This window comes from Mercenaria mercenaria, chromosome 14 (genome assembly GCF_021730395.1).
Source record: "Mercenaria mercenaria strain notata chromosome 14, MADL_Memer_1, whole genome shotgun sequence".
In the NCBI taxonomy this organism is placed as follows: domain Eukaryota; kingdom Metazoa; phylum Mollusca; class Bivalvia; order Venerida; family Veneridae; genus Mercenaria; species Mercenaria mercenaria.
The window spans coordinates 55,005,755-55,031,275 of NC_069374.1; the positions used below are offsets into that span (position 1 = coordinate 55,005,755).

Consider the following 25,521-nt stretch of genomic DNA (forward strand, 5'->3'; position numbering starts at 1 on the left):
TTATAAATATAACAATTCAATGTTACAAAGCTCTGCATGAACATTTCAGCCGACTATAAACAAGACTGTGCTAAAACCATTTCCCTTTTCATGTCATATGAATGTATTTCTTTCTGGAGTCAAAACTTTTTAGTTTAATACTTTAAATAGTTTAAAGGAACACTTTAGTTTAAATTACAAAACATGTCTCTCAGAGTCAGAGAAACTTGACCTTCCTTACTATAGGTAACTGTCCTGCATGATAAAGTGGAATGATTTGTATGAAATTACAAAATGTTAAAAGAAAGAAAAAGTCCTACTTCTGTCAATTCCCAGTATCTATACAACAAACAACCAATGTGTTACAAATTTAAAGTGTTTATCTGTGAACCACTTTCTCAAACATTGACCTTAATCATGTTAACTTTATTACTAAAGTCTTTACTGAAACATTATTCTTCCATCAACATGCAAATAAATAGATCATAGACAATTATGAATAACCTCATTCATCATGTTCATTACAATTTTAAAAAATATAACTTCACATCAAGAATAATTCATTATTGCAAGTTTTATGTAAATCAGAAGAATAGTTGTCTCTACAGATGCACCTAAATCTGTCGCCTGGCTGAGGATGTTGTTTTTCAAGTCAACCGATGAAAATACAGTAACTTGCATTTCAATAATTAGTCCTTTCACTAATTATTTTCAGCTGAGCAAGCCATCTTGAGCACTTTGTTCAGTACTGTTGCCTTTCTTCCACGGAGCTCGATCATGTTGCTGAATTGAAAAAATGCACTGCTGTTCAACATCTTTTCCACTGCAACCGCATTCTGACTTTTTCAATGTCCTAAGGTTTCCCACTTTTAATTTTCAAACTGACCGTCGGGCTAACTTCATCAAACTCATGAAGACTTCTCCAATACAGCCCATGTTGAATATCCAAAATGGAATCATTATATAAAACATGCTTAGAAGTCGCACATACTGCAGGCGAAGACATAGAAGAACTTGAAACAGAATTTTCAACGATACACCGAAGAGGCACCAAGTCTTTCTTTTCAAGGAAGTTTCATGAACATTGTGCCACCATTTATTTTTACAGTGCATAACCATATTGATAAGGGTGTACACTGTTAGCACAGAGTCCAGGATCCACATTGGGATAAAGATAATGAACCAGTTCCAATCGTTTATACGACCATCCAACTTCAGGGTAAGAAGAATGATAAACACAAGAACCATAAACCAGCAAAACGTCACTTTATGTATAAATGCCATGCTGTTTCAGTAAAATTAATTTTTTGACAGCTCTGTTTTCTTTTTTCCTGATTTGTCGGTGTCTTGTTTTAAGTAAATATTGTGAGAATTGCTCCATTCACGCACCGGTTTGAATTTGACTAGAAAATGACAGGTGTAAAGCCATCTAACGCTGATAATCCCATTGTATTCTTTGATATATCTATTGGTAATGTGGTAAGTCTTCTAAGTACTACTCATTGTAGATTTTAATCATGTTCATAGGAAGTATTTTTCTACATGACGTTAACTCAATTTCGGACTGTAAAATTTTGGATAAGTATTCATCATGCCTTCTCTGTTTCAGGCAATAGCATGTGAATTTTGTAGAAGATTAAAGTAAGTGGATTTTAGCAAATGAAATTAGCTAAATACAGTTACTTTCCAACAACATGCTGATGAAAGTAACTCATTTGGCTCAATTTGAGTCAGTGGGATGGATTCACTGTTTTTGTATTTGGAAGTGGCTATTCCTACGGTCCTGTAAGAATAGCCTCACAGGCTATTCCTACAGCTGTCCTGTAAGAATAGTGAAATACGGCTCTAAAGACAGTTTTGTAAGTCCATCTTGTATTGCATTGTACTGAATTAATTCAACTGGTATATTTTCGAACAAATTGTTTACTTTTCAGTATCACATCCGGAGTTCGAATATAGGAAAAGGCTAATTTATGTCTAATGGGCAATTTTGTGTATTAGTTACAGAAAGCGTTTTGTTATAGTTGAATATCAGTTTTCAAAACATGATGTAACCTTAAATAATGACATATTTATTACTCACACTATTATCATTACATTCATTGAATTCATTGATTTGTTGCATATAATTATATCTATACATGTATATCATTTCGATGACAACAATATTACACATAGACATAATTTAGCCTTTTCCATTATTCGAAATCACTTCCTGTTCTCTCGATGTGATACTGAAAAGTAAACAGTTTGTTCGAAATTATACCATTTCAATTAATTCAATACAATGCAATTCAAGATGGACATAAAAAACTGTCTTTAGAGCCGTAGGAATAGCCATCTGCGGGCTATTTCACTATTCTTACCGGAGAGCCGTAGGAATAGCCAGTGAGGCTATTCTTACGGGACCGTAGGAATAGCCACTACGTTTGTATTTTCTGGTTCATGGAGTCCATTTATGTTAATGGATGTATGATAGAGTTCCGCTTAAGCCGGAGCTAGGGGGCATTAGTGGTGTTGCACATTTCATTTATACCTGTCATGAACAGACTCAATCAAACCGAGTCTGCTATTAATAATAGTTACGTATTATTCCTCTTGGTTGCATTCTATACTTCCAAGGGATCTTTTTACAGATTTTATTTCATTATTTTTTGATGGGTTATTTTATATTATGCCATCCCTCTAAGCCTTACCGGTGTCTGCATTTTACAATTAGAAAATTACATTCAAAAGTAATAAAAGTCATAAAATTCTGGTCAGACTTACTTGCTCCAATAAATTAAGGTAGTTCTGCACGTTTGATAAACCAGAACTGATGGCGTAACATCATTTATCCGGAAATAGAATAAAGTCTGGATTTGGCGTACGGATATTAAAATCAGTTTATGAATTAGTGGCAACCTATGAGTACATTTATTGCAATGAAACTGTTACTATCTTTATATTTAAAATTAAACTATGATATTAAAACAGCTGACACGTTAGATAATCCCAAACAGTGTCTGAAAATAAGTTTAAATGGGCGGGTCACTTTAATCATGGTCAAATACCTCAAAAATAAGCACACAGACCTATACATATTATTTCACCATAATTATGTTTATTTATGACTGAGCATTTTCATTAAAATCTACATTGTAGAAAAATTTCTGTTTGTGAAAATTTATGAAAGTTTCATTTTCCCATAGCCTCCCATTATGAAAAATTGCGTAAGATCCAATTTTTAGCTCACCTGAGCACGAAGTGCTCAAGGTGAGCTTTTGTGATCGCCCTGTGTCCGTCGTCGTCTGTCCGTCTGTTGTCAACAATTTGACTGTTAACACTCTAGAGGTCACAATTTTGGCCTAATCTTAATGAAACTTGGTCAGAATGTTACTCTCATAAAAATCTTGGACGAGTTTGCTATTGGGTCATCTGGGGTCAAAAACTAGGTCACCAGGTCAAATCAGAGGTAAAGCTTGTTAACACTAGAGGTCACAATTTTGGCCCAATCTTGGTCAGAATGTTACCTTCAATAAAATCTTGGATGATTTTAATATTGGGTCATCTGGGGTCAAAAACTAGGTCACCGGGTCAAATCAAAGGAAAAGCTTGTTAACACTCTAGAGGTCACAATTTTGACCCAATCTTAATGAAACTTGGTCAGAATGTTACCTTTAATAAAATCTTTGACGAGTTCGATAGTGGGTTGTCTGGGCTTAAAAACTAGGTCACCAGGTCAAATCAAAGGAAAAGCTTGTTAACACTCCAGAGGTCACAATTTTGGCCCAATCTTAATGAAACTTGGTCAGAATGTTACCCTCAATAAAATCTTGAATGAGTTTGATATTGGGTCATCTGGGGTCAAAAACTAGGTCACCAGGTCAAATCAAAGGAAAAGCTTTTTAACACTGTAGAGGCCACATTTATGACTGTTTTTTCTTGAATCTTGGTCAGAATGTTACTCATGATGATCTCAAAGTCCAGTTAGAATCTGGGTCATGTAGGGTCAAAAACTAGGTCACTAGGTCAAATCAAAGGAAAAGCTAGTTAACAATCTAGAGGCCACATTTATGACCATATCTTAATGAAACTTGGTCAGAATGTTAATCTTGATGATCTATAGGTCATGTTCAAATCTGGGTCAGGTTGGGTCAAAAACTAGGGCACTGGGTCAAATCAAAGGAAAAGCTAGTTAACACTCTAGAGGCCACATTTATGACTGTATCTTCATGAAACTTAGTCAGAATGTTAATCTTGATGATCTTTAGGTTAAGTTCGAATCTGGGTCATGTGGGGTCAAAAACTAGGTCACCGGGTCAAATCAAAGGAAAAGCTTGTTAACACTCTAGAGGCCACATTTATGACTGTATCTTCATGAAACTTAGTCAGAATGTTAATCTTGATGATCTTTAGTTCAAGTTCGAATCTGAGTCATATGGGATCAAAAACTAGGTCACCAGGTCAAATCAAAGGAAAAGTTAGTTAACACTTTAGAGGCCACATTTATGACCATATCTTAATGAAACTATCTTAAATTAATGATCTTTAGGTCAATAGGTCAGGTGAGTGATACAGGGCCTTCATGGCCATCTTGTTTCAAGTCGGTCTAGCAAAAAATCAAGCACATGACCCTATCTTTTTTATTTGCTGAATTTCCTAAGTATATTCCGAAGCTGTGAGTTTGATCAAATTCTACATTGTAGAAAATTTTTCGATTCAAATGTGCAGAACTACCTTAAGCACATGTAGAAACTTCAAATGAGTTGAATAGTTATAGATTTAATTTTAAAATTTAAATAAAAGACTATAAATCTGTGAACAGGTGTGAGGGGATATCTACCTCGACACCAGTTTCAATACACAGCAAACTGTTGATGACACTAAATTGCAAACACAGGTCTGACCACATCTTTAGGCATTGTCAGTCCTGTCCAATTCAGAAGCTCCACACACCAATCTGTCAGTGTCACCCCAATTGAAAGGGTCACGAAAACCAATTAAGCTGTTCTGGTACAAAAATATGTAAATTTGTAAATAGTCAAAAGACATTTTAGTACAAGAAGAGCTTGACTTCTTAAATATGACCCTAAAGTATTTATAAGACCTGGTACATGTCAGGCACAACAATGCAGAAAAAATCTATTATATTCAGTACAATGCCTTAATTTTCAGGACATTGGTAGGATAAAGTTTGAGCTGTTTGCAGACAGTGTCCCAAGAACTGCAGAGAACTTCAGGTAATTATGTAACCTGGAAGTATCAACCATTTTGAGTGTTATCAAGGCAACAAGTATTTAAAAACAACATGCTATTAAAATACTGTCAAACTTTGTTTGCTCGATCTCAATGGAATGGTCAAAATTTGTGTGAGTTATCGCTTGTTTGAGCCATTGAAAATTATACATGAGAATGAGTTCAAGCAGAAGGGTGGCATTCGAATGATCCAAGTACAGTGAACAAAGTTTGGTAGTACGGATGTGCAGGCTGATCTTGGTCTGCACTGGTTGCAAAGGCAAGATCAGTCGCCGCCAGCAGGCTAAAGGTAAAAGCTTGTGTATTAAGCTCACACAAATTTTTCTATACCTATTTTTCTTTTCCAGTCAGTCATTCACAATATGATGTAAATGATATTGCAAACAGTATGTTGTTAATCTTCCAAATATATTGCTGCATTGTTCAAAACAATGTTAAATGACGTAATATTACTGTACCATATTGATCTTCCCAGTCTCAGTCATGAAAGTTTTGTTTCTTTTTTAGGCAGTTTTGCACAGGTGAATATAGAAAAGATGGAGTACCTATTGGCTATAAAAACTGCATATTTCATAGAGTGATTAAAGATTTTATGGTCCAAGGAGGGGACTTTGTCAATGTAAGTATATGACTACAAGTTATTTATTTGAAACTTTATAACTGACAAAAATTCTCATGAATATTAACCTTTAGCCTGCTAAATTTCTAAAGGTGTTCACTGAAAATTTACTGACAGAATAGCGAAGAGTGCAGACCATAATTCGTGCAGGATGATCTTGGTTTGCACTGGTCACAAAGGCAGAATCACTTGCCACCAGCAGGCTAAAGGTTAAGGAAATTATCTTCAGAAGTATATCAAACTACGAAGAATGAATACTTAACAAAATGACTGTCTGATTTCTGTCAAATCTTGAAATTTCAGGGGGATGGCACAGGACTGACCAGTATCTATGGAGGATCATATGCAGATGAAAACTTCAAGACAAAACACACAGGACCTGGCATACTTTCTATGGTATGGAATTAACTATTTGGCATTTATTAAAGTCATCTGGCTACACTAAAGAGTATGTGCAATTTCAGAATTTTTGCCTTAATTTTCTATACCTTTTTATCAGCAAATTTTGTTTGTGTTTTTTTCTAGTTTGCCTATTGCACTTTGAAATCTGGTTCTTATGGGTATTAAAACAGGGCACAAAATCAAATTATAGGAAAAGATTAGTATAACACTTTAGAATTTTTTTACTGTATTAGCATGAAGTTTTCCTTGTCGGAACATGAATGGATATATTCAGATATTTTGATACATAGCTGTTACCATATATTTTCGCCTTTAAGATACATTTGTAGGAGTCATATTTCCAGTTCGAAGAAGGGGAGTGTATTATAAGCAAGTACTACATGGATATTAAAAGAAAATTTTAAACTAGATGCCCAATGGCAACATTTTGAGCCCACCAGCTGTCAAAAGGACTGGGAGTTGCACACGAAACTCTGTCTCACTGAGACAAACATTTGTGCCAGATAAAACAATTATGCCAGGTTACTTTATAATTCCACATTCAATGACAAAGTTATTGTCCAGACAAGGTCAATTATAGCCATTTTTGACTTTTTTAGATGTTAACATAGAAAAAGATGAAAATGGTATCCTGCACACTAGTGTTCATGAAAAAGGCACTAACAGTCATCAGTATATAGAATTTTCATCATGTCACCCAGTTTCATGTAAAAAGGGTATTCCCTTTAGCCAGGCTAAGCGCTTTAGGCGTATTACTTCGGATAATACCATTTTTGACAAGGAAATGGACAAGCTCAGAGAATACTTTCAAGCACGTAACTACCCTGAATGTGTTATAAATGAGGCATTAAAGAAGGCCTCTTCTCTATCAATGCAAGATGCTCTTAATTCGTGCAGTAGCAAAAATACGGATAAAGTCATTCCTTTTGTATGTACCTATAATCCATCTTTGCCCAATATTGGTAAAATAATAAACCAATATTGGAATCTTTTAAAGTATTCTCAACAAGAGAGTGTTTAGACAATTATATGACTATAAACCTATTGTTGCTTACAAAAGACCCAAGAATATTCAAGATGTTTTAGTTCATTCTAGGCTGAGTAAGAAAGACAAAAATTGTAGTGTAAGTAAATGTTATAGACGTCGCTGTACACACTGTTTAAATATTAATGAAGATAATTCATTTTCTAGTTCCACCAATTCATCTTGTTATAATGTTAGACATGATCTGTCATGCAATTCAACTGATGTTATTTACTTTATAACATGTAATAAATGTTTGAAACAGTATGTTGGACAAACGCACCAGCAATGTTCACAAATATGAATAGTCATAGATTTGATATCAATCATTATCCAGAAACTACTACTAATGTTTCTGAACATTTTAATTCTCAAGGACATACTATCCAGGATTTCTCTTTTATGCCCATTGATAAAGTAACTAATCCTTGGAAAAGGCTTTTAAAAGAGACTTCCTGGATGTTCCATTTGGGCACTGTGTCTCCACAAGGAATGAATTCAAAAATTCTGTATTAATGCCTTTCTGAAATACTTGTTATATATGTATATTTTATTACTTGTATGTATTCCATAATCAGTTTTTGCTGGTGCCATTCCTTAATCATTGCACTTATACTGCATTTTTTCACCAGTTTTTATGTATCATACTATGATCCTGTTTATGATTTTTACGCCAAACTCTTTGTTTAATTTTGACGTTGTCGTCATCGACGTTGTTTGACGTTAACGTCACTTCCTTTGTTATGTTTATTTTGAACCCTGAAGAAGGCTGATGTAGCCGAAACGTTGGTTAAAAATAAAGTGACTTGTTTTTAAAAAGTTTTTGTAGTTTTGACTACTTTTAATACTTATATTATGACCTTTAAACTCCAATTGTGACCTTAACCTTTAAGGTATTGACACGGGTATTGCGTGCGACACGCCGTCTCATGGTGGTGAACAATTTTGCCAAGTTATTTTAAAATCCCACAATCAATGACAAAGTTATTGTCCGGACAAGGTCAGTTATAGCCATATTTGACTTTTAAACTCCAAGTGTAACCTTGACCTTTAAGATATTGACACGGGTATTACCCGCGACACACTGCCTCATGGTGGTGAACAATTGTGCCAAGTAATTTTAAAATCCCACAATCAATGACAAACTTATGGTCCGGACAGAGAAATCCGGACGGACGCACTGACTCATGGACGCACACACATACATCGAACAGCCATTAATTTTGGACATATGTCTTCGTTCCCATACGGGCTCGACAAAAATCTCGAATTTACAGCTGAGTAATCTAATTCTGTCATTGCAAAGTGTTACTAACCTTTTTTAGGCAGCCATTTACATAGGGGTGAAAAAATATGCACAGGCAAGTCCCATGTTTTGGTCCTCTGTAAAGATCAATTTAAATTGATTTTATGAATCAAAAGTATATTTCTTTTATGAAGTGTATTTTTATGCCCCCACTTTGGGGGGCATATAGATTTGCCCTTGTCCATCCATCCTTCTGTCCCTCCGTTCTTCCGAGAATGTGTTGTTACGCCTAGCTCCAAAAGTATTTGACGTAGAGTCACAAAACTTTACAGGAATGTTGGTCAGCATGTGTAGTTGTGCGCGTGGGATTTCGCGTCTGGATTCATTCAGTCATGTAGGAGTTATGGCCCCTGCCTTAGTAAAAAATTGGTCATTTTAATATTGTGTTGCGCGTAGCTACAAAAATATTTGACCTAGAGTCACCAAAGTTTACAGGAATGTTGGTCAGCATGTGCAGTTGTGCACCTGGGGTTTTGCGTCCAGATTCATACAGTCATGTAGGAGTTATGGCCCCTGACTTAGTTAAAAATTGGTCATTTTAATGTTGTATCGCACGTAGCTGCAAAAGTATTTGACCTAGAGTCACCAAAGTTTACAGGAATGTTAGTCAGCATGTGCAGTTGTGCACCTGGAGATTCACTTCTGGATTCATTCAGTATTGTAGGAGTTATGGCTCCTGACCTAGGAAAAAATTGTCGTAGCAACATGTTGTTTTCCCAAAGTTAATCTGTGTCCTTTGTCATGTAGTGGGGGCATCTGTGTCCCATGGACACATTTCTAGTTCCTTTTAAAACAGCAGGATATATTGGCTTTAGATTATTTTGTAAATTATGGACATTAACTGAGCATAAAAAAAAATTCACAGTTTGCAAACCGAAAATAATTAACAGTTAATCAGTGCCAATTGCAGGTAACTGTTTCAGGGTGTTAATTGTTAAAACGCATTTGTTATGAATTGTTTAATGCTTCAAATGGCATAGAAATGAATTTATGATAGACACTGATTGATATCAAACTTTGGCGACTTCAAAGAATGGCCAACAGCAATTATTTTGGGTTTGTCTTCTTGCCAAATGACGGACCAGTAGACGTAAATTCCCCATTTCTAATTCATTTATTACAGAAAATTATACTTGAAATATAAGCTGATTATATATTTTAACATTTAATAAATGAAGTCTGCATTTTCTTTTACAAAAAAAAAAACAGCAATGCCTACCATTTTATTTTCACAAAACACTGAATGTTTGAGAAAATGATAAATTGATATTTTAAAAAAAATGACCGCAACTTATAAGAGGGTCAGTACAAAAAATCCCAGATTGCATGTTGAATGTTGGGGTGCATCTTATAAGCGATTGTGTCTTATAAGCGAAAATATACGGTACTTTAAAACTATTTTACTTTAAAACTAATATTATTTTAAGAACATATTAAAACAAACACACATTCTAGAAGTATATTATTTCAGGCCAACAGTGGAAAAGATACAAATGGTTGCCAGTTCTTTATAACTTGTGCTAAGTGTGACTTCTTGGATGGGAAACACGTAGTATTTGGTAAGATGTTGGTGTTTTCATTGGCAGTAATTATGCTCATGGTATAAATGCCATTCATACATGTACATGTCAAGACATGTACTTGGATTTGAATACAGGGCAACTGAATTCCATACATGAGCAAATCGTAATGATGGATATTGTTAACATGGTGAAGATTATAAGTAACTACCGGTATAAAATGTCTTAGCAAGAATGTAAAATAGAAGAATGAAAATAATTATCAAACTTTACATGGGTGTTGACCTTGGTAAGGAGCAGACAAGGGTCACTGAGATCAGACTTTGTAATAGTGTTGATTAAAGCTATATTTTGCTGCTCAAAAATGTAGATTTAGGTGTGAATTCATAATTGATTGCTGGAACACTTTAACATAACAGATACTTATTTGTTGCACATGCTTGTAAATGTGCATGTAATAGGGTTATTATAATAGTAGCATGATCTGGGATGCTGTATTTGACTTGAGTGGAGTTTTGCCAAATCGGATCTCACGAGGCGCGTTAGTGTCGAGTGTGATCTGGCCTTGCAAAATCCACGAGAGCCAAATACAATTACAAAATCCCAGATGTAGCTACTGTTATAATGACCCTTTTATTATAGATCACTATGTCAATATACCGGACAATATGGGTCAATCTATTCATTTACCCGTTAGGGTCAATCGTGACAAACAGATAAATCCTTTTGGATTAAAACTATTAACCCTTTGTAAAGAGAATAATTTATCAATATTGAATGGGCGGTGTGAACCCGGTTATTGCACTTTTCATTCAGTATTGACGAATAAACCTGTGTCTAGTACAGTTGATTATTTAATTACGAATTGTGAAAATTTTAACTATGTCTTTAATATGTGCGTAATGGAAATATTGGAATTTTCGGATCATTGTCCTATACCATTTTCTCTAAATTACAATATTTCATTGAGAAATATCAATAATTTTGAATATCACGAAAAAATGATATGGAACACATCTGAGAAGAATATTTTTTTAAATAATCTTCAAAGCAAAACTCATTTGTTTACTGATTTCTCAAACAGGTTGGATTTAGGTGAAATTGATATTGATAGCTGTATAAATACTCTTTCCAGTGAGATGCAAGATATTTCCTATCAAAGTTTTGGTAGACGATTTTCTAACAAACTGAATGTAAAAAAGAAGTCACCTTGGTTTGACTTAATTGTCGTGCAGGGAAAGAGACATTTCTGCAATCGAAGCATGTACTTAATTTAAGTAACTGTGCTGAAAATAAAAATGCATTTTAAGCTGGACTATTCATAGAATAGTAGAGCTATTGGATTCGCCCATGCGTCGGCGTCCGCGTCCGCGTCCCGATTTGGTTAAGGTTTTGTATGTAAGCTGGTATCTCATTAACCGCTTGTGGGAATGGATTGAAACTTCACACATTTATTCACAGTGATAAACTGACTTGCATTGCACAGGTTCCATAACTCTATTTTGCTTTTTTACAAAATTATGCCCCTTTTTCGACTTAGAAATTTTTGGTTAAGGTTTTGTATGTAAGCTGGTATCTCAGTAACCACTTGTGGGAATGGATTGAAACTTCACACACTTATTCACAGTGATAAACTGACTTGCATTGCACAGGTTCCATAACTCTATTTTGCTTTTTTACAAAATTATGCCCCTTTTTCGACTTAGAAATTTTTGGTTAAGGTTTTGTATGTAAGCTGGTATCTCAGTAACCACTTGTGGGAATGGATTGAAACTTCACACACTTATTCACAGTGATAAACTGAATTGCATTGCACAGGTTCCATAACTCTATTTTGCTTTTTTACAAAATTATGCCCCTTTTTCGACTTAGAAATTCTTGGTTAAGGTTTTGTATGTAAGCTGGTATCTCAGTACTTACTAATGGGAATGGATTGAAACTTCACATACTTGTTCACTGTCATGATCTGACATGCACTAAGCAAGTCCCATAACTCTACTCCTTTTTTCAAAATTATGCCCCTTTTTTGACTTAGCAGTTTTTGGTTAAATTTTTGTATGTAATCTGATATCTCAGTATCCACTAATTGGAATGGATTGAAACTTCACACACTTGTTCACTGTCATGATCTAACATGCACTGTGAAGGTCCCATAACTCTACTTTGCATTTTTACAAAATTATGCCCCTTTTTCGACTTAGCAGTTTTTGGTTAAGTTTTTGTGTGTAAGCTGGTATCTCAGTATCCACAAAGTGGAAAGGATTGAAACTTCACACACTTGTCCACTGTCATGATATGACATGCAGTACAGAGGTTCAATACCTGTATTTTTCATTTTACAAAATTATGCCCCTTTTTCAACTTCTGTATTCATTCAGTTGACAAGGCTGTTGAATAGTCAAGCGTTGCTGTCCTCCGACAGCTCTTGTTAAAATGTAGAAGTCAATACGCTACAATAAAACGACATAAATATATGATAAATTGAATTCTCAACTTCCCTGCTGTCCAACACTTGTATTAAAAATGTTTTTTCATGTATGTCCAGCAATTAATATCAGTAAAAAACTTCGATATATATAGGCCATTCGAACATAATTAAGGTATAGCAACCATATGGCAGTTTTATGAAAAGCAAAACTCCATTGAATTCATTAGTCTGAAGAGATATAAGGAATCACTGTGAAGCAATAAAATAACTTACTCGTAACTGTTTGATATAACTACATTTAAAGTGAATTGATAAGTTATTGAGATTTAGTGGCTTTACACATCATATGCAGTTGAACCAGCTTTAGCAGCCACCTGTATTAGGCAAGCCCTCTCCTTAAGCAGGTAGTCAGCTAGCTTTCAAATTTGATTTTAAGCTCATCTGATTTTTTGGAGAAAAAAAATGATGTGTTATTATCATCACTTGGTAGGTGTTAGCGTTGCCCATTTTCCATTAAAAGCTGACTGTGCACAGTAAGTACCATAATGCTACATTGCTTTTTGCAAGAATTATGGCCCCTTTTGGACTCGCGATACAGAGACAAAAAATCAGATGAGCATCAGCACTCGCATGGCAGTGCTCTTGTTTGTTCTGATTTCAACTTGTCTTAAGCAGCCACCAATTTTAAGCTGCCACATTGTGTAGTTCCCATTAACTTGTTGCTTAATGCAGGTTTTATTGTATTGTTGTTTGTATTGCAGGTAAAGTGATAGATGGACTACTAGTTTTAAGAAAGATAGAAAATGTTCCAACTGGCCCAAACAACAAACCTAAGCTTCCTGTCATGATAAGTCAGTGTGGAGAAATGTGACCAACATAGAGAAAATAAAATGTGATGACCATATAATGAGCTTGGAGGCTTGTTTGCATCAATCTGGGAATGACCATCTGTGAATAGTAATAAATTTATTAAAGATGTGACACTTCTCAGTGTGTAGAAGCATTGTGTCAGAGGAAGCGATTGTTGGATAAACGCCTCTCTATTTTTCTATGTGAATGAACACCTAGGTGTGAGAGGATGGTTACATTTCTCTTGGAAGGTCTATTGCTTTCTTTTTATCTCGACTACTGTGAAAATTTTTATTATACATGGGAAACCAGTTTGCACAGATTCTGTGGATGTGTCAGTTCCAAGATTAAAATCCAAAATGAACTAGCATCATGGTATGTCGAAATCCATGAATTCATATAAGAACAATTCAACCATTTTAGGCAGTACATCAAAATTTGATACCTTAGAAATTAAATGATTTTCTCATTGTATGTGCAGAAAATAAAACACAAGAAAACCTTGTAGTATTCTACAGGATATTTTCTACAGCTGAAAATATTCTTTTTTTCAGTTGCATTTTTTTTTGTTCTGGATATTTTAATGGAAACTGTCTGGAGAAATAATTGACATGATCAGAGTATTAATTGACAGTCACGGGTTCAGGAGGGACTTGTATAACTTTTGCCACATATGAATCAATAGTCAAATAACCAATAGCCAAAAGGCATTAACCTTAACAAGAGGATCTTCTATGTGCAAGACCAAGACACCTGGCTCAAAGGTCTAGGTCATATTTAGAGGTCAAAGATTTTAGGTCTTACATCCATGGCTCTAACGGTTTTATTTTTTTATTAGCATTTTATTAAAAGAGCAAGTATGTAATATGTTGACTTTTTATGCTATTAGAAACTATTAAAAGTCTTAGAATACTTTTGAAAACAGTTTAAGAATTACTTCTCTTTACAGTTGAATTAAATTAATTAATTTGAATTATGATGTTCCTTTTATTCTTATATTTTCCTTAGTTTTAAATCCTACGGTTGTTTGGATCGATTTTTTTATGAAAGGGGTATTCAGATGATGAAATGATACTAATTATCTTTTGGTGACACACACAGTACTTATTGTTTTTTTTGGGTGACAGAATACTAAATGTTTTGAGTTGACACAAAAGTAGATGTTTTTTTGGTAACAGAAATACTAAATGTTTTTTTTTGGTGACATAATCATGATAATACTTAGTAATAAATCTTTGTGGTACATGGTTCTACATGTTCTGGGACTTCATGATAGGATACGTTTTTGGCGATTCTCAAAACAACTCCAGTGTAAATACTACAGCATTTCTGTAATAAAATTTATATCATCTTTGAACAGCTTCTGGTACATGCAGTTCTTTCCTTTTTAAACTGTTACATACAAATTTCAAATGAGCATGAAAATTAGTTCTGCTGAGAATGAGGAAGGTCTCTGTTGTTTTACAAAGCAATAACACATTAACCCTTGTCATGCTGGACAGGATTGATTATGCCTTTGCGACCAGTGTAGATCATGATCAGCCTGCACATCCTTGCAGTCTGATCAAGATATGCACTGTTCCCCATTCAGTCAGTATCAATTTGGTAAGCAATCCTTTAACAGTTAATGGTACTGTCCAAACTGGAAGTTGAAGTTCATTATAGAAATTTAGCAGGGTAAGGGTTAAGACAGTTAGAAAGAAGACAAAGCATAATGGAATTTTCTCTTTGATTTATTATGCAATAATAATTTAATAAAGTAATAGATAATTTATCTTAAAGATGTTGAAATAAATATTGTTTCTGTAGTGTAAAATAAAATTTTTATTCACAAATTATCACAGTTGCTTATAAAATGCACATTTAGATTAGAGTCCTTCCCAACAGTTTGATTTCCACATGTTGATTTTGTCCAGAATTATTCACATACCTGTACATCTATACACCTCATTCTTTATACAGATTTATCTGAGTTAGCACAAAAGAAAAAAAAAACACCATCTTTTTTCCTAAAATATCTGAGGTATAACATTATGATTTATTCCGACACAACCATTGCATGCAGCATGACTTTGTACTGTTCCGTGGCGTCTCCTTTCAATGTCACCACAACACTCGCCTCCATTACCTGGTTTGGCTGAAGCAAATAAAACCTCCATTAAAATCTAATAGCTGCACTATTTATAACCTTTTTCCTTTCTAAATATATATGCAAATCAGGACATACTCCAGAATTAGTCAAATAGATCCAATAGAAGTTTCATGCAAAACATTGGTTTAATCAGACAAGAAAAAATTACGAACTGCAATTAAGACAGAAGAAATGCTTGTTCACAGGCACAATGTCTTATATAAAATTGTCACAGAAAATATTTGCCCCACCAACCTGTCGATTTGTAATCTTGCCACTGCTCTACCTGAACTAACATGGCATGTTTTTTGGAGTACACTGATAAAAGATTTCTTTAGGTGAATCAAAGGCAATACATGTCTATTTTATACTTTCTTTCACCATGTTTACTTACATCATATCCGGCAGGTGGTGTCCATGTTATTGTTACAGGTTTGAGAATACCAGCTTCTACCATTCCCTGAAATATGTATTAATGTTGTAATTTTTTGCATTAATTTACATGTTGACAAAAAGTAAAATACTGAACTATTAGTAACCAAATTTGTAATACATAATCTAATTTTTTGTAACAGATATTTTAAAGGAATTATTTTTTCTACAAAGAGGAGTTTCGATATCTGGATTTTAGACATCATCATAACCATACTAGATAACTGACAAAATTTTTGTTTCATCCAAAATAAAAATATAAAGTATAAACACAACTTTCTTATTTAGAAAGTTAAGATTCTGAGAGAAAAAAGGTTTAGTCACATCAGAAAAAAGTATTGAACACGATTTCTTCAAGCAGTAACAGCCCATGAAGACCTTTCAAATGATGTAGTGTGAGCAAACAATCAAATTTAAACCTCCGCCTCCTACGAAATACTGTGAAATCATTATTACTTGTGGGTGATTAATTTCTGTAGATTTTGGGTCAATCCATGAAATTTAACCCCATGAACAACTTAAATTTCCATTTATTTTATGTTCAAAGTTTTAAGTCAAAGAACTAGTATTACAAAATTGCCATTTTGACTAAAACCATGGAAGTTCCCTGAACATTCTATTTTCACGAAACTAAATTATTTCATATTAGATCTGAAGTGGATTTTTCCAGTTTGAAAGATGATTTTGTATTTTACCTTTTGTGGATCAATGCTAAATCCTTTAGGTGCTAGCAGCTGCACATTCTCAAATGTAAATTCCCCATTCTGAAATATTCACAGTAAATTAAGATTATAGAATAAAAAACTTACTACACTAGCATATAAACTTGGCAAGTTAAAACACGTTATAATAATCTTTTTCTAATAGTAAATACACAGCAGGGAGAACAATGTCCCTGATTTTTGTGACTTAGAACCCTGGAAAAGATTTCACTAAAAATGACAACTAGTATGAACTAGAGAAAAATCACCTACTAGTATAAGCATAAGAGTAGTAAATTAAGTCAGTTAATCAACTGGACAAAACCTATCTCCAAACCAGCACAAATACATATATAGAATCAGACCTTTTGCTATCTAAGAAGTTCAAACTTTTTAGTTGTTTTTTTTTCATAGAGATTTATAGAAGAAATTTCAATCGGTGCCCTTTGTAAAAACAATTCAGGAGAAGTAATTTTAGAAAATTAAACAGATTTAGTTGCTTTAAACCTTCATTTTTGTCATTTACTCTGGCCATAGGGCCAGCTTATAGCCTATATCTTAACTTTGCAGCTTAAGTTCAGGAGGAAGACCCACCATAATTCTCTAGGTATTAGTTCATACATGATCAGGCAACTAGTAGGACCATTGACTAATGACTGAATTTAGAAAATCTGATCAGTGCCCATTCCTTGGAGTAGTTTGGATTTCAGATACAGGATTCAGACATATTTTTGGCAATCACATCCAAAACTTGCCAAGAAAGTTGTACAGTAAGAAAGAAGTGTCAGTCGCAAAACACACAGTTATATGACAAAATATGTGCTACAATATAACAAGCCAAAACATACCACCACAAGCCAAACCATAATGCAACCATTACATACATAAAACTATGCTGTTTCAATTTTAAGTGCTGTTTGAAGCAGATTTATCCCTTTGGTCAAAGAACCTTTTCCAAGAGTAAGAATTATCGGTGCTTAATTATTACCCTTATAGCTTTATCCTACAATATAGACTGAAACAGTTACTATTTGAAACGTACAGGATCAAATCGTTAAATGCCAGCGAGTATGTATCAGGTGCTATGTACCTTGAATTAACCTTACCATTTTATCAATTAATAATATATATGTATGCCCAAAACATTATCAGTTTAACTTGTCCAAGTTATTTACTTATGTATTTGCATGTACACTCGTTATAGTTTAAGGCGGTGGACCCATTATGACAACTGATAATTTCCATGCTTTAACTTTTTCTCCATTTGTGATTATGGCATAATCCCCATTCTTCAGTTGTTACGGAAACAATTGCTCTTAAATTTGCTATAATTACGGCTAAAAAATGTCGAAAATATTTATGGCTGAAGAATGCAGAGATAACAAGATGAGAATACGAGATTGCACAGAAAATTCCGATTGTCATTACAGGTCCACTACCTTATGCTGAATTAAGTTATTAAGGTATCAAATGATTGAGATTGTTTATTTCAGGTATTTGCTAAGAGAAAAACTGTAATTGTTTAGAATAACTGAAAATGAACATGAGCCACACCATGAGAAAAGCAACATAGTGCGTTTGCAACCAGCAGTCTTGTCAGGATTCATGCTGTTCGCCAACTGTTTCTCTAATTGCAATAGGCTTTGAAAGCGAACAGCATGGATCCTGACCAGACTGCGCGGATGCTGGATGCAAATGCACTAGGTTGGTTTTCCCATGGTGCAGCTCATCTCATATCATAGATTATGAAATAGGAATTTAAATGATTAGTTTACCCGGTATCCTGGTTTTGGAGGATCCTGCACATGCAGTAGATGGTTAAAGATGGTAAAATTACCCACAATGCATCAGCCAACAGGAAGTGGAATAAACATAGGAAGAATGCATCACAAACAACAGGAATGGATGGTTTGGTAATAAAAGAGAAACATGATTAGACCAAACAATTTCAAAACTGTCAACACTAATTCTACTGTGAACACTTGAGACTTTCCGATTATTTCAATGAACATCATTGTTTTCAGTTCAGATGTGTAAGATTTATGCCACATCAGAGCAAAACCTGAGTGATATAATGATACACATCTGAATGACATGTGATAATTCTATTTAATGATAAAATTACTGGAAAAAATCCCTTTTGACACCTTATTAAATGTTTCATCAAGAATGACTGGGTAAAGAATATGCAGACAAAAGTGATCAGTTTCTACAAACTCTTTTTGATAAATTTGTCTGATTATAAACAGTTCTTACTTGTGTTGTTTTCATTTCTAACTCAAATATCACTTGTTGGGTATTTTCAGAAATAAATTAGGCACATGTAATAAAACAAGTCGTTTCATTGCTCAAGACAACAGTTTTAACTGGTCACCAAATACCCTGTTCCTAAAAGTTACCATCATTCTGTAAGTGTTCACAGTATTATAGTTAGCAAAAAACTACAGATGTTACAATGTTATATTTAGCTACATTTATTACAATGTTATAAGCTACATTTTTTTACAATGCTGTAAGCAACCAATGTGAAGCAATATATTATGTATATTAGTGATGATATATGTTAAAAGCTGAACAGTTAAAATAAATAATTTAAGAACATATATATAGATAATGTATTTATAGTAACAAATGCCCCTCAGCTTGAGGAATCAAGCTAATATATTATTTTTCTGTACTGTATTTTTGTCGAGCCCACTTGCAAATGCAAAGACCATCTGGTCCAAATGGCTGTTCAGTGTATGTGTGTGCGTGCGTCAGTCTGTCCGGATTTGTTTGTCCGGACCATAACTTTGACATGCATGGAGCAATCTTGTTTATATTTGGCATGAATGTTCACAATAGTGAGACAGAGTGTCGTGCGCAAATGTCAGGTTCCTATCTCAAAGGTCAAGGTCACAGTTGGAGGTCAAAGGTAATGTCAGATTTTGTCTAGCCCATAACTTCGACATGCATTGAGGAATCTTGTTTATATTTGACATGAATATCAACCTCAGTGAGACAGAGTGTCATGCGCAAACCCCAGGTTCCTATCTCAAAGGTCAAGGTCACAGTTGGAGGTCAAAGGTCATGTCGATCTTCAGATCTTATCCTCCCCGTAACTTTAACATGCACTGAGGAATCTTGTTTGTATTTTGCATGAATGTTAACTCAGTGAGGCTGACTCTCCACAAAGGTCAAGGTCACAGTTATGGGTCAAAGAGCGGGCTCAACATGTTGCCTGCGGGCATCTAGTATAATTTAGTATTTATCTATGTCGAGATCTCTACAATAATTTCAGCTCTTTTAGATTTGATGAATGATTTTTTTCTTTTTTTTTTGTGTGCTTTGTTTTTATTACATCTGTAACAAATCTAGCATTAGTGGGGCATTCATCACAATAAATACTGAATGTTGACTAAAGATGGAAGTTTGTTAGATATGGTATAAAATGTGTTAGCAACAGTTTAATTTAGATGTGCAAGGCTAGCAATATATAATATGTGCACAAAAGTTAAGCAAGTTAATCTATACAGTCATTATGATCTCAATTTGTTAAGAACAAAATCAAGAACAAATAAATATAGAAATTAATATAATTATTGAAAAAATAAAAGAATATAATGAAGAATTTGAATTCATTTGGAAAAAAGTAAATCTATGTTTAAATCTGAAAACTTCATGTACCAAAGTCTGGCTGTTAAACAACAAAAAGATGGCTTTCACATAAAAAAAAAAACATTCATAGTTAACAAAGTGACAACAGTATTAAGTTAAAAAAAAATTTTTTCAGGGAACAGTCTGACCAAAACTTACTCATTTCTAACATTACCTTTTTCTGACTGACGGCCATTGTTCTAACACAACCAATCAAGATATCTCTATTTGCCGGCTGGTATGCGTCGTCCTTTGCAACAGACCTAAATGTCATCAATACTGATGGCATTTGTTGTTTAAGCTCTAGAAAAATAAATCAGTAGTTTTGTTAAATAATCTTGCATAAAGTATAACTTTTTACTGACATCTGATGATCTGACTGTTACTGATGAGCAAATACCCCCAGACAAAGGCATATACAGCTAAATCTGCCTTAGCAACCACCTGTATTTAGCAACTACTTGCCTCAAGCAGCCAACTGTCTATTTTCCCAAACTGACATTTTGTTCCAATTTCAACCTGACTTTTTATTGTTCCCTTAGCTGACTGCTAAATACAGTTTTGACTGCATTTTCTTTCAAAATAGACTAATTTCGTAGTACCCGTAAATTAAACTTCTCTGTGCAGTTACTTCTGTACAACAATAAATTTCAGTCTTCCCAGTGATGATCTCACTGCACTGACAAGTGAGTACTAAGATACTTTCAGGTTAAGGTCACAAGTTCACATGAAGGACAAACTTTGATGGCTGTGGCCACGGTCCTGAACTAAAATGCCAGTTCAAACTTAATCATTTTTAAATCCATTTCTCAGAATCAGAGAAAAGTCCTCAAATAACATTAACTGAGATTGATCTCTGCATCCTGGACATATGATTTCACCTTAACTATACTCAGTCTTTGGTTAAGAAGACTTAGGTCAACTCACACTCTTACCTGTACTTGAACCAGGCTCAAGACCATGACCTGGCCTAGAACCAGTTATCAAATATTGTTTATGAAAGCTTTAGGATTTGAAAGTTGAAATCAAATTAAATAAAATTATTGAAAATTACATGGACATTCCACACTGACTGAATGTGAATGTTGAATTACCGTCATCATCCAACTGAGGTGTGGGTTTTACAGCTAAAGATTCTATTTCTGGTTTAATTGGGTCACCTCCATCTATAAACATGATACGCTGTTTTGAAACTCCCTTTATTTGGAACGCCTGACATTCCTCCTGCAAATCAAGTACAAACAAGTTGTATTAAAAGATGGCATGAATGGTATTCCACAAGACTTCTTGGTCAGTAATTACATGATTTTAACAAATGTTTATTTCTCATCAAAGTGCTGGAGTCTCCCTATATTACTTAATTTAAACACCAATCGCTTGATGCTGCAACAGAATGAATTTAATGCTTGAGTTATTCATGGGTTCTAAGTGATCCAAATATAGAAAATATAAAGAAAATGGTAGGGAACCACATAGATTGCTCAAGTGAGCACTATTGCTTGAGCAACTGATGTTAGAGCGAGCATTTTCTCACTGTTGTAAGTATCATTCTGCCACTGAAAGCCACCAGTACCATTTTTGGGCCACTCTCCCACATGTATATTTATAACACAATTCAATTACCTTTCCAAACAATTCGATTTTGACACCATCTGAGTAATTATCACTAGCATGGTCTGGAGCAAATGTCACTGTGATTTCAACATTTCCACCTTTAAATATACCAACAATACATGAAATAAATATTACAGAATACAAAAATTACATTTCCAGAAATAAATGTGAATTTCATTCTCAAAATGTTGCTTAATACAGGTACTGTACCAGGTTCTTTGTAAATATTGTGAACAGTTTTGTCATGAACTTTAACCTTGATACCAAACAATATGACCTGTAATCACAACATGGGCATTATAATGAGAATACTATCAACTGCACTGCTCTTGTATTTTGGCTAAAATAAAATATTACAACCACATACAAAAACAAGTTCTACATAAATTTATATCTTATCTGTATTTCCATAGACACGTCAGATCACAACTTACTCACACTATTTTACAATTAAGGTAGGAAACCCATAATAAAAATTGGCATTTTTCATACAAATAAATATTTACTGCATGCAATATTTGACATTTTCCAGTTGTGATGAAAAAGAATTTTCTGTAATGGTCAATATAGGCTGAAAAAAGGGAGAATGCGTAATTGCATGTAAATTGCTGACATATCAGGTCCACTGCCTTAAACGGAGAAAGTATTTTACATACCTGGGGCTATCGTTCCTTCTGCAGGCACCAAGTCAAATACATTCTGGCCATTGTTATTCTGCACACCCACTAGAGTTTTAGATTTTCCCTCAAGGAATTTTGGCAGTTCTTGAGCGTGGGCGTGCCGTAATAAAGAAAGACTCTCAAGGCGGATAGAATAGTCTATAGATAAAGACGATGTGTTCTGCATCTGAAATAAAGACGAATGGTCTAACATGAATATTATGAAACAAGCTGATATCATATTATTTGTACCAATAATTTTATGCTAATTTCAGTTTTGATAGCCAAAAAAATTTACTGGTTAAGACCTGCTTAGTTTTGCTGGCATACTAGTGGATATAAACTTAAACCAAAACAAAGTATATTTAAACTTAACTGTATCACATATACCCACATTTCTGGTTGTTCTATAGTCATTCCCAAGAAACGTACCTGGTAACATTATACATTCTGGACCTCTGGCAATACAGATTTGACTACTAGTATTGATCAGCAAGCCACTCAATAAGTGTTTTATTACATCACATCAGAATTTTTTTTCTTCAGTGCAGAACTATAGACCAGTCAATATCACAAACTATTAACCAGTGACTTATCTAAGGACTTGTAAGAAGTCAGGTAATAAATCATGTTATTTTTTTTACAGGAAATTTTGTCAAGACTTACCTTGAATGTTTTTTCTAGATATTCTCCTGCCAAAACAGCTCCCATATCCATGATACCATCATCAGCTATAGCTGGTGACAGACTGACAAGGGGACTGACACCTTTACCAACCAGACTGATATGTAACTGTGCTGTCAGACAGCTAATACTAAGCACCTCTTGGAACTGTAAAATGCAGATGACAATGTGAATGACTTTAAGGTAGCTGACCCATAATATGACAATCAAGTGGATTGGCAAATTATGTATTTTCTCTATATAATTCAGCAATCTCTGTTGTTTGGTTTTGTTTTTTGTTTGTTTTTTTTTTTAAAAAGCTATGTGCATATTCAGTTATTTTTATGTCTGTAGAATACTAAATTGGCTAATGTGAATCCTAATAATGCCAGAATTGTTCTTAGTTATTACACTTAAAAAAATATACTTGAATAAATGCCTGCTGCTTACAAGTACAATGGAAACTTATGTACAGGTAACAATAATAATAATAATTAAAATTATTTTGAATAAAAATAATTAATTTTATTTTTGCGAAAAATAGCGTTCTATTGTAACTGGCTACGCCACTGCAGAATGATGGTCATGCTTGTAGTCGCAAAACCGGTTTTGGTTCCTGGTCTGTTCTATTTTTGATCTTAAAAGCGTAGTATATAGGAACCAGGCTGTGTAAAGAAAAACTCGAGCAAACGTGTAACGCTTTCAGTTGAATCTTCACAAGACAGAAGTAAAGTACGACGCTCTAAAACTTTAACCCACCCGCCACTCCCCAATGGTATACGTGTTGATTATAATAACAGTCAATAAATATTTTAATTCTAAGGTTATTTGAACAAATTTACTGTTCTTGATAGTTTGTATGTTCCAGGAACGTTGCTGTTAAACTGAGATCGGGAGATAATGACGTCACAGACAAATCCAGTGTCAACTATTGATGTATGACGTTAAACTGGTAGAGATGTATCAAGATGTGCTCAGAAGAACAATGTGCCGATGTGAGATTAAATCTGTTAACATTAAAGCATTCAACAGGATGGAAATCATGAACTTCATAGTGAAATGTATATGTTTATACCATACGTGACTTCATATTTTCTGTGCCGCGTAGTGATAAGACAATGTCTCAGATATGTGACGTATCCCGAGAATTATTAATTTTTGTTATGTGTGTATATTAACTACATAGACATTTATAAGACCTATGAAATAAGTCACTCATTAAACTGTCTTCACATATATATCTAGGGCCGAAAAAATTCTGTCGATCGGAGGGTGACCGAATGTGTTGTATTTTTGTAAACATCTGAATATTAGTAATCGCCAAAATTAAGATCTTGATTCTAAATGTATCTCAGATTCAGGTTTCTGATCATGCGCCGGGCACCCGCGCTGGTCGGGGACCTTCAATCCGGGTAGCGCGAAATATTTTGTCCGGTGGCTAATGCGTGTATTACATAGCTGTTAACGTAGTTTTGCTGTTGTCATAGTATTGGTGTTGTTGTTTTATGGCTACTAACGTAGTATTGCTGTTTATAATTGCTGTAAACAAGAAATGAAATCAGTCTGACGTTTGCAGAATAATGTTGTTGCATAGGTATTGTCCTAGTACTGAGACAATATCTACCTATCTTTGCTTGATGGAATCATAGCCTTTGTGTCCGTTATATTTGCCTTGTTGGCACCCAAGTGTCGCATCGGTATTTAACTGGTATTGCGTTGCTTAGCTGTATAGTGAATCGTTCAAATTGCTGAATGTATTATGCGTCAGTCAGACAACTAAATTACGCCACCTCATTAATTTTCTACTTTGATAGTGTATATGTTTAAAGCAACCGTCCGGTCTCCTTCCGGTCGACGGAATTTCAAACAATCTGGCGGGACACCCCGTCAGATTTATTGAGTGACCATAACATGCCATTTTTTAATCTTGTATGAATGTTATTAGATTTGGGTATTGTATAATCCCTAAAAGACAAGTATTTGATAGAATAAAAAACAAGTGTTACACGTTTGTTTTCAGTCATTTATTTTGAGGTATAAAATAATGACTTTATTTTACGAGGCAAACATATAACATTAACTGTTTTATATGGCAGCATTCACTCATCGAAAAATGTCAGTGATACTGCTGAACTTCATTTCCTTTTAGCAAATGGCTGCCATTTTTGTCAAGGGAGGTAATTATGTAAACAATTTAAAAAACTATCCAATTATTGTTTTATCCACAAAAACTTGAACAGGTACATGACCATGTTTCATAATAAAACATTTTTTGGAAAAGCACTCGTGCATGCAAGGCAAACAGAATATTTTCAGGCTG

At 34.3% G+C, this 25,521-nt stretch overlaps 2 protein-coding genes and 1 long non-coding RNA gene across 8 annotated transcripts in view; 1 reads left to right on the plus strand and 2 right to left on the minus strand.

Annotated features, from left to right (window-relative positions):
• The first annotated feature begins 1,343 nt into the window (after positions 1-1,343).
• Positions 1,344-14,461, plus strand: LOC123527548 (peptidyl-prolyl cis-trans isomerase H-like). Its single transcript, XM_045307069.2, has 6 exons — positions 1,344-1,458; positions 5,137-5,201; positions 5,725-5,836; positions 6,140-6,232; positions 10,040-10,127; positions 13,278-14,461. The coding sequence occupies exons 1-6, from the start codon at positions 1,390-1,392 to the stop codon at positions 13,385-13,387; spliced, it is 537 nt and encodes a 178-aa protein (XP_045163004.1). The 5' UTR covers positions 1,344-1,389; the 3' UTR covers positions 13,388-14,461.
• LOC128548508 (uncharacterized) overlaps positions 12,257-25,521 on the minus strand; it is a 64,491-nt gene continuing 51,226 nt past the window's right edge. The window contains exon 2 of the long non-coding RNA XR_008367124.1: positions 12,257-12,440. This is a non-coding gene — a long non-coding RNA (uncharacterized LOC128548508). The remainder of the gene's footprint in view (positions 12,441-25,521) is intronic.
• The window catches only part of LOC123527549 (cilia- and flagella-associated protein 74-like), a 55,279-nt gene continuing 44,838 nt past the window's right edge, over positions 15,081-25,521 (minus strand). For 4 of the 6 annotated variants that reach the window (XM_053523543.1, XM_053523547.1, XM_053523544.1 and 1 more), the window contains 10 exons: positions 23,205-23,369; positions 22,536-22,725; positions 21,889-21,977; positions 21,360-21,489; positions 20,441-20,568; positions 18,405-18,428; positions 17,618-17,632; positions 16,624-16,692; positions 15,891-15,956; positions 15,081-15,502 (listed from right to left, as the gene is read on the minus strand). In XM_053523543.1, the coding sequence (XP_053379518.1) occupies positions 15,404-15,502; positions 15,891-15,956; positions 16,624-16,692; positions 17,618-17,632; positions 18,405-18,428; positions 20,441-20,568; positions 21,360-21,489; positions 21,889-21,977; positions 22,536-22,725; positions 23,205-23,369 (975 nt within the window). In that variant the 3' untranslated portion in view covers positions 15,081-15,403. The remainder of the gene's footprint in view (positions 15,503-15,890; positions 15,957-16,623; positions 16,693-17,617; positions 17,633-18,404; positions 18,429-20,440; positions 20,569-21,359; positions 21,490-21,888; positions 21,978-22,535; positions 22,726-23,204; positions 23,370-25,521) is intronic. The other 2 variants (XM_053523545.1, XM_053523548.1) reach the window with 2 other exon arrangements.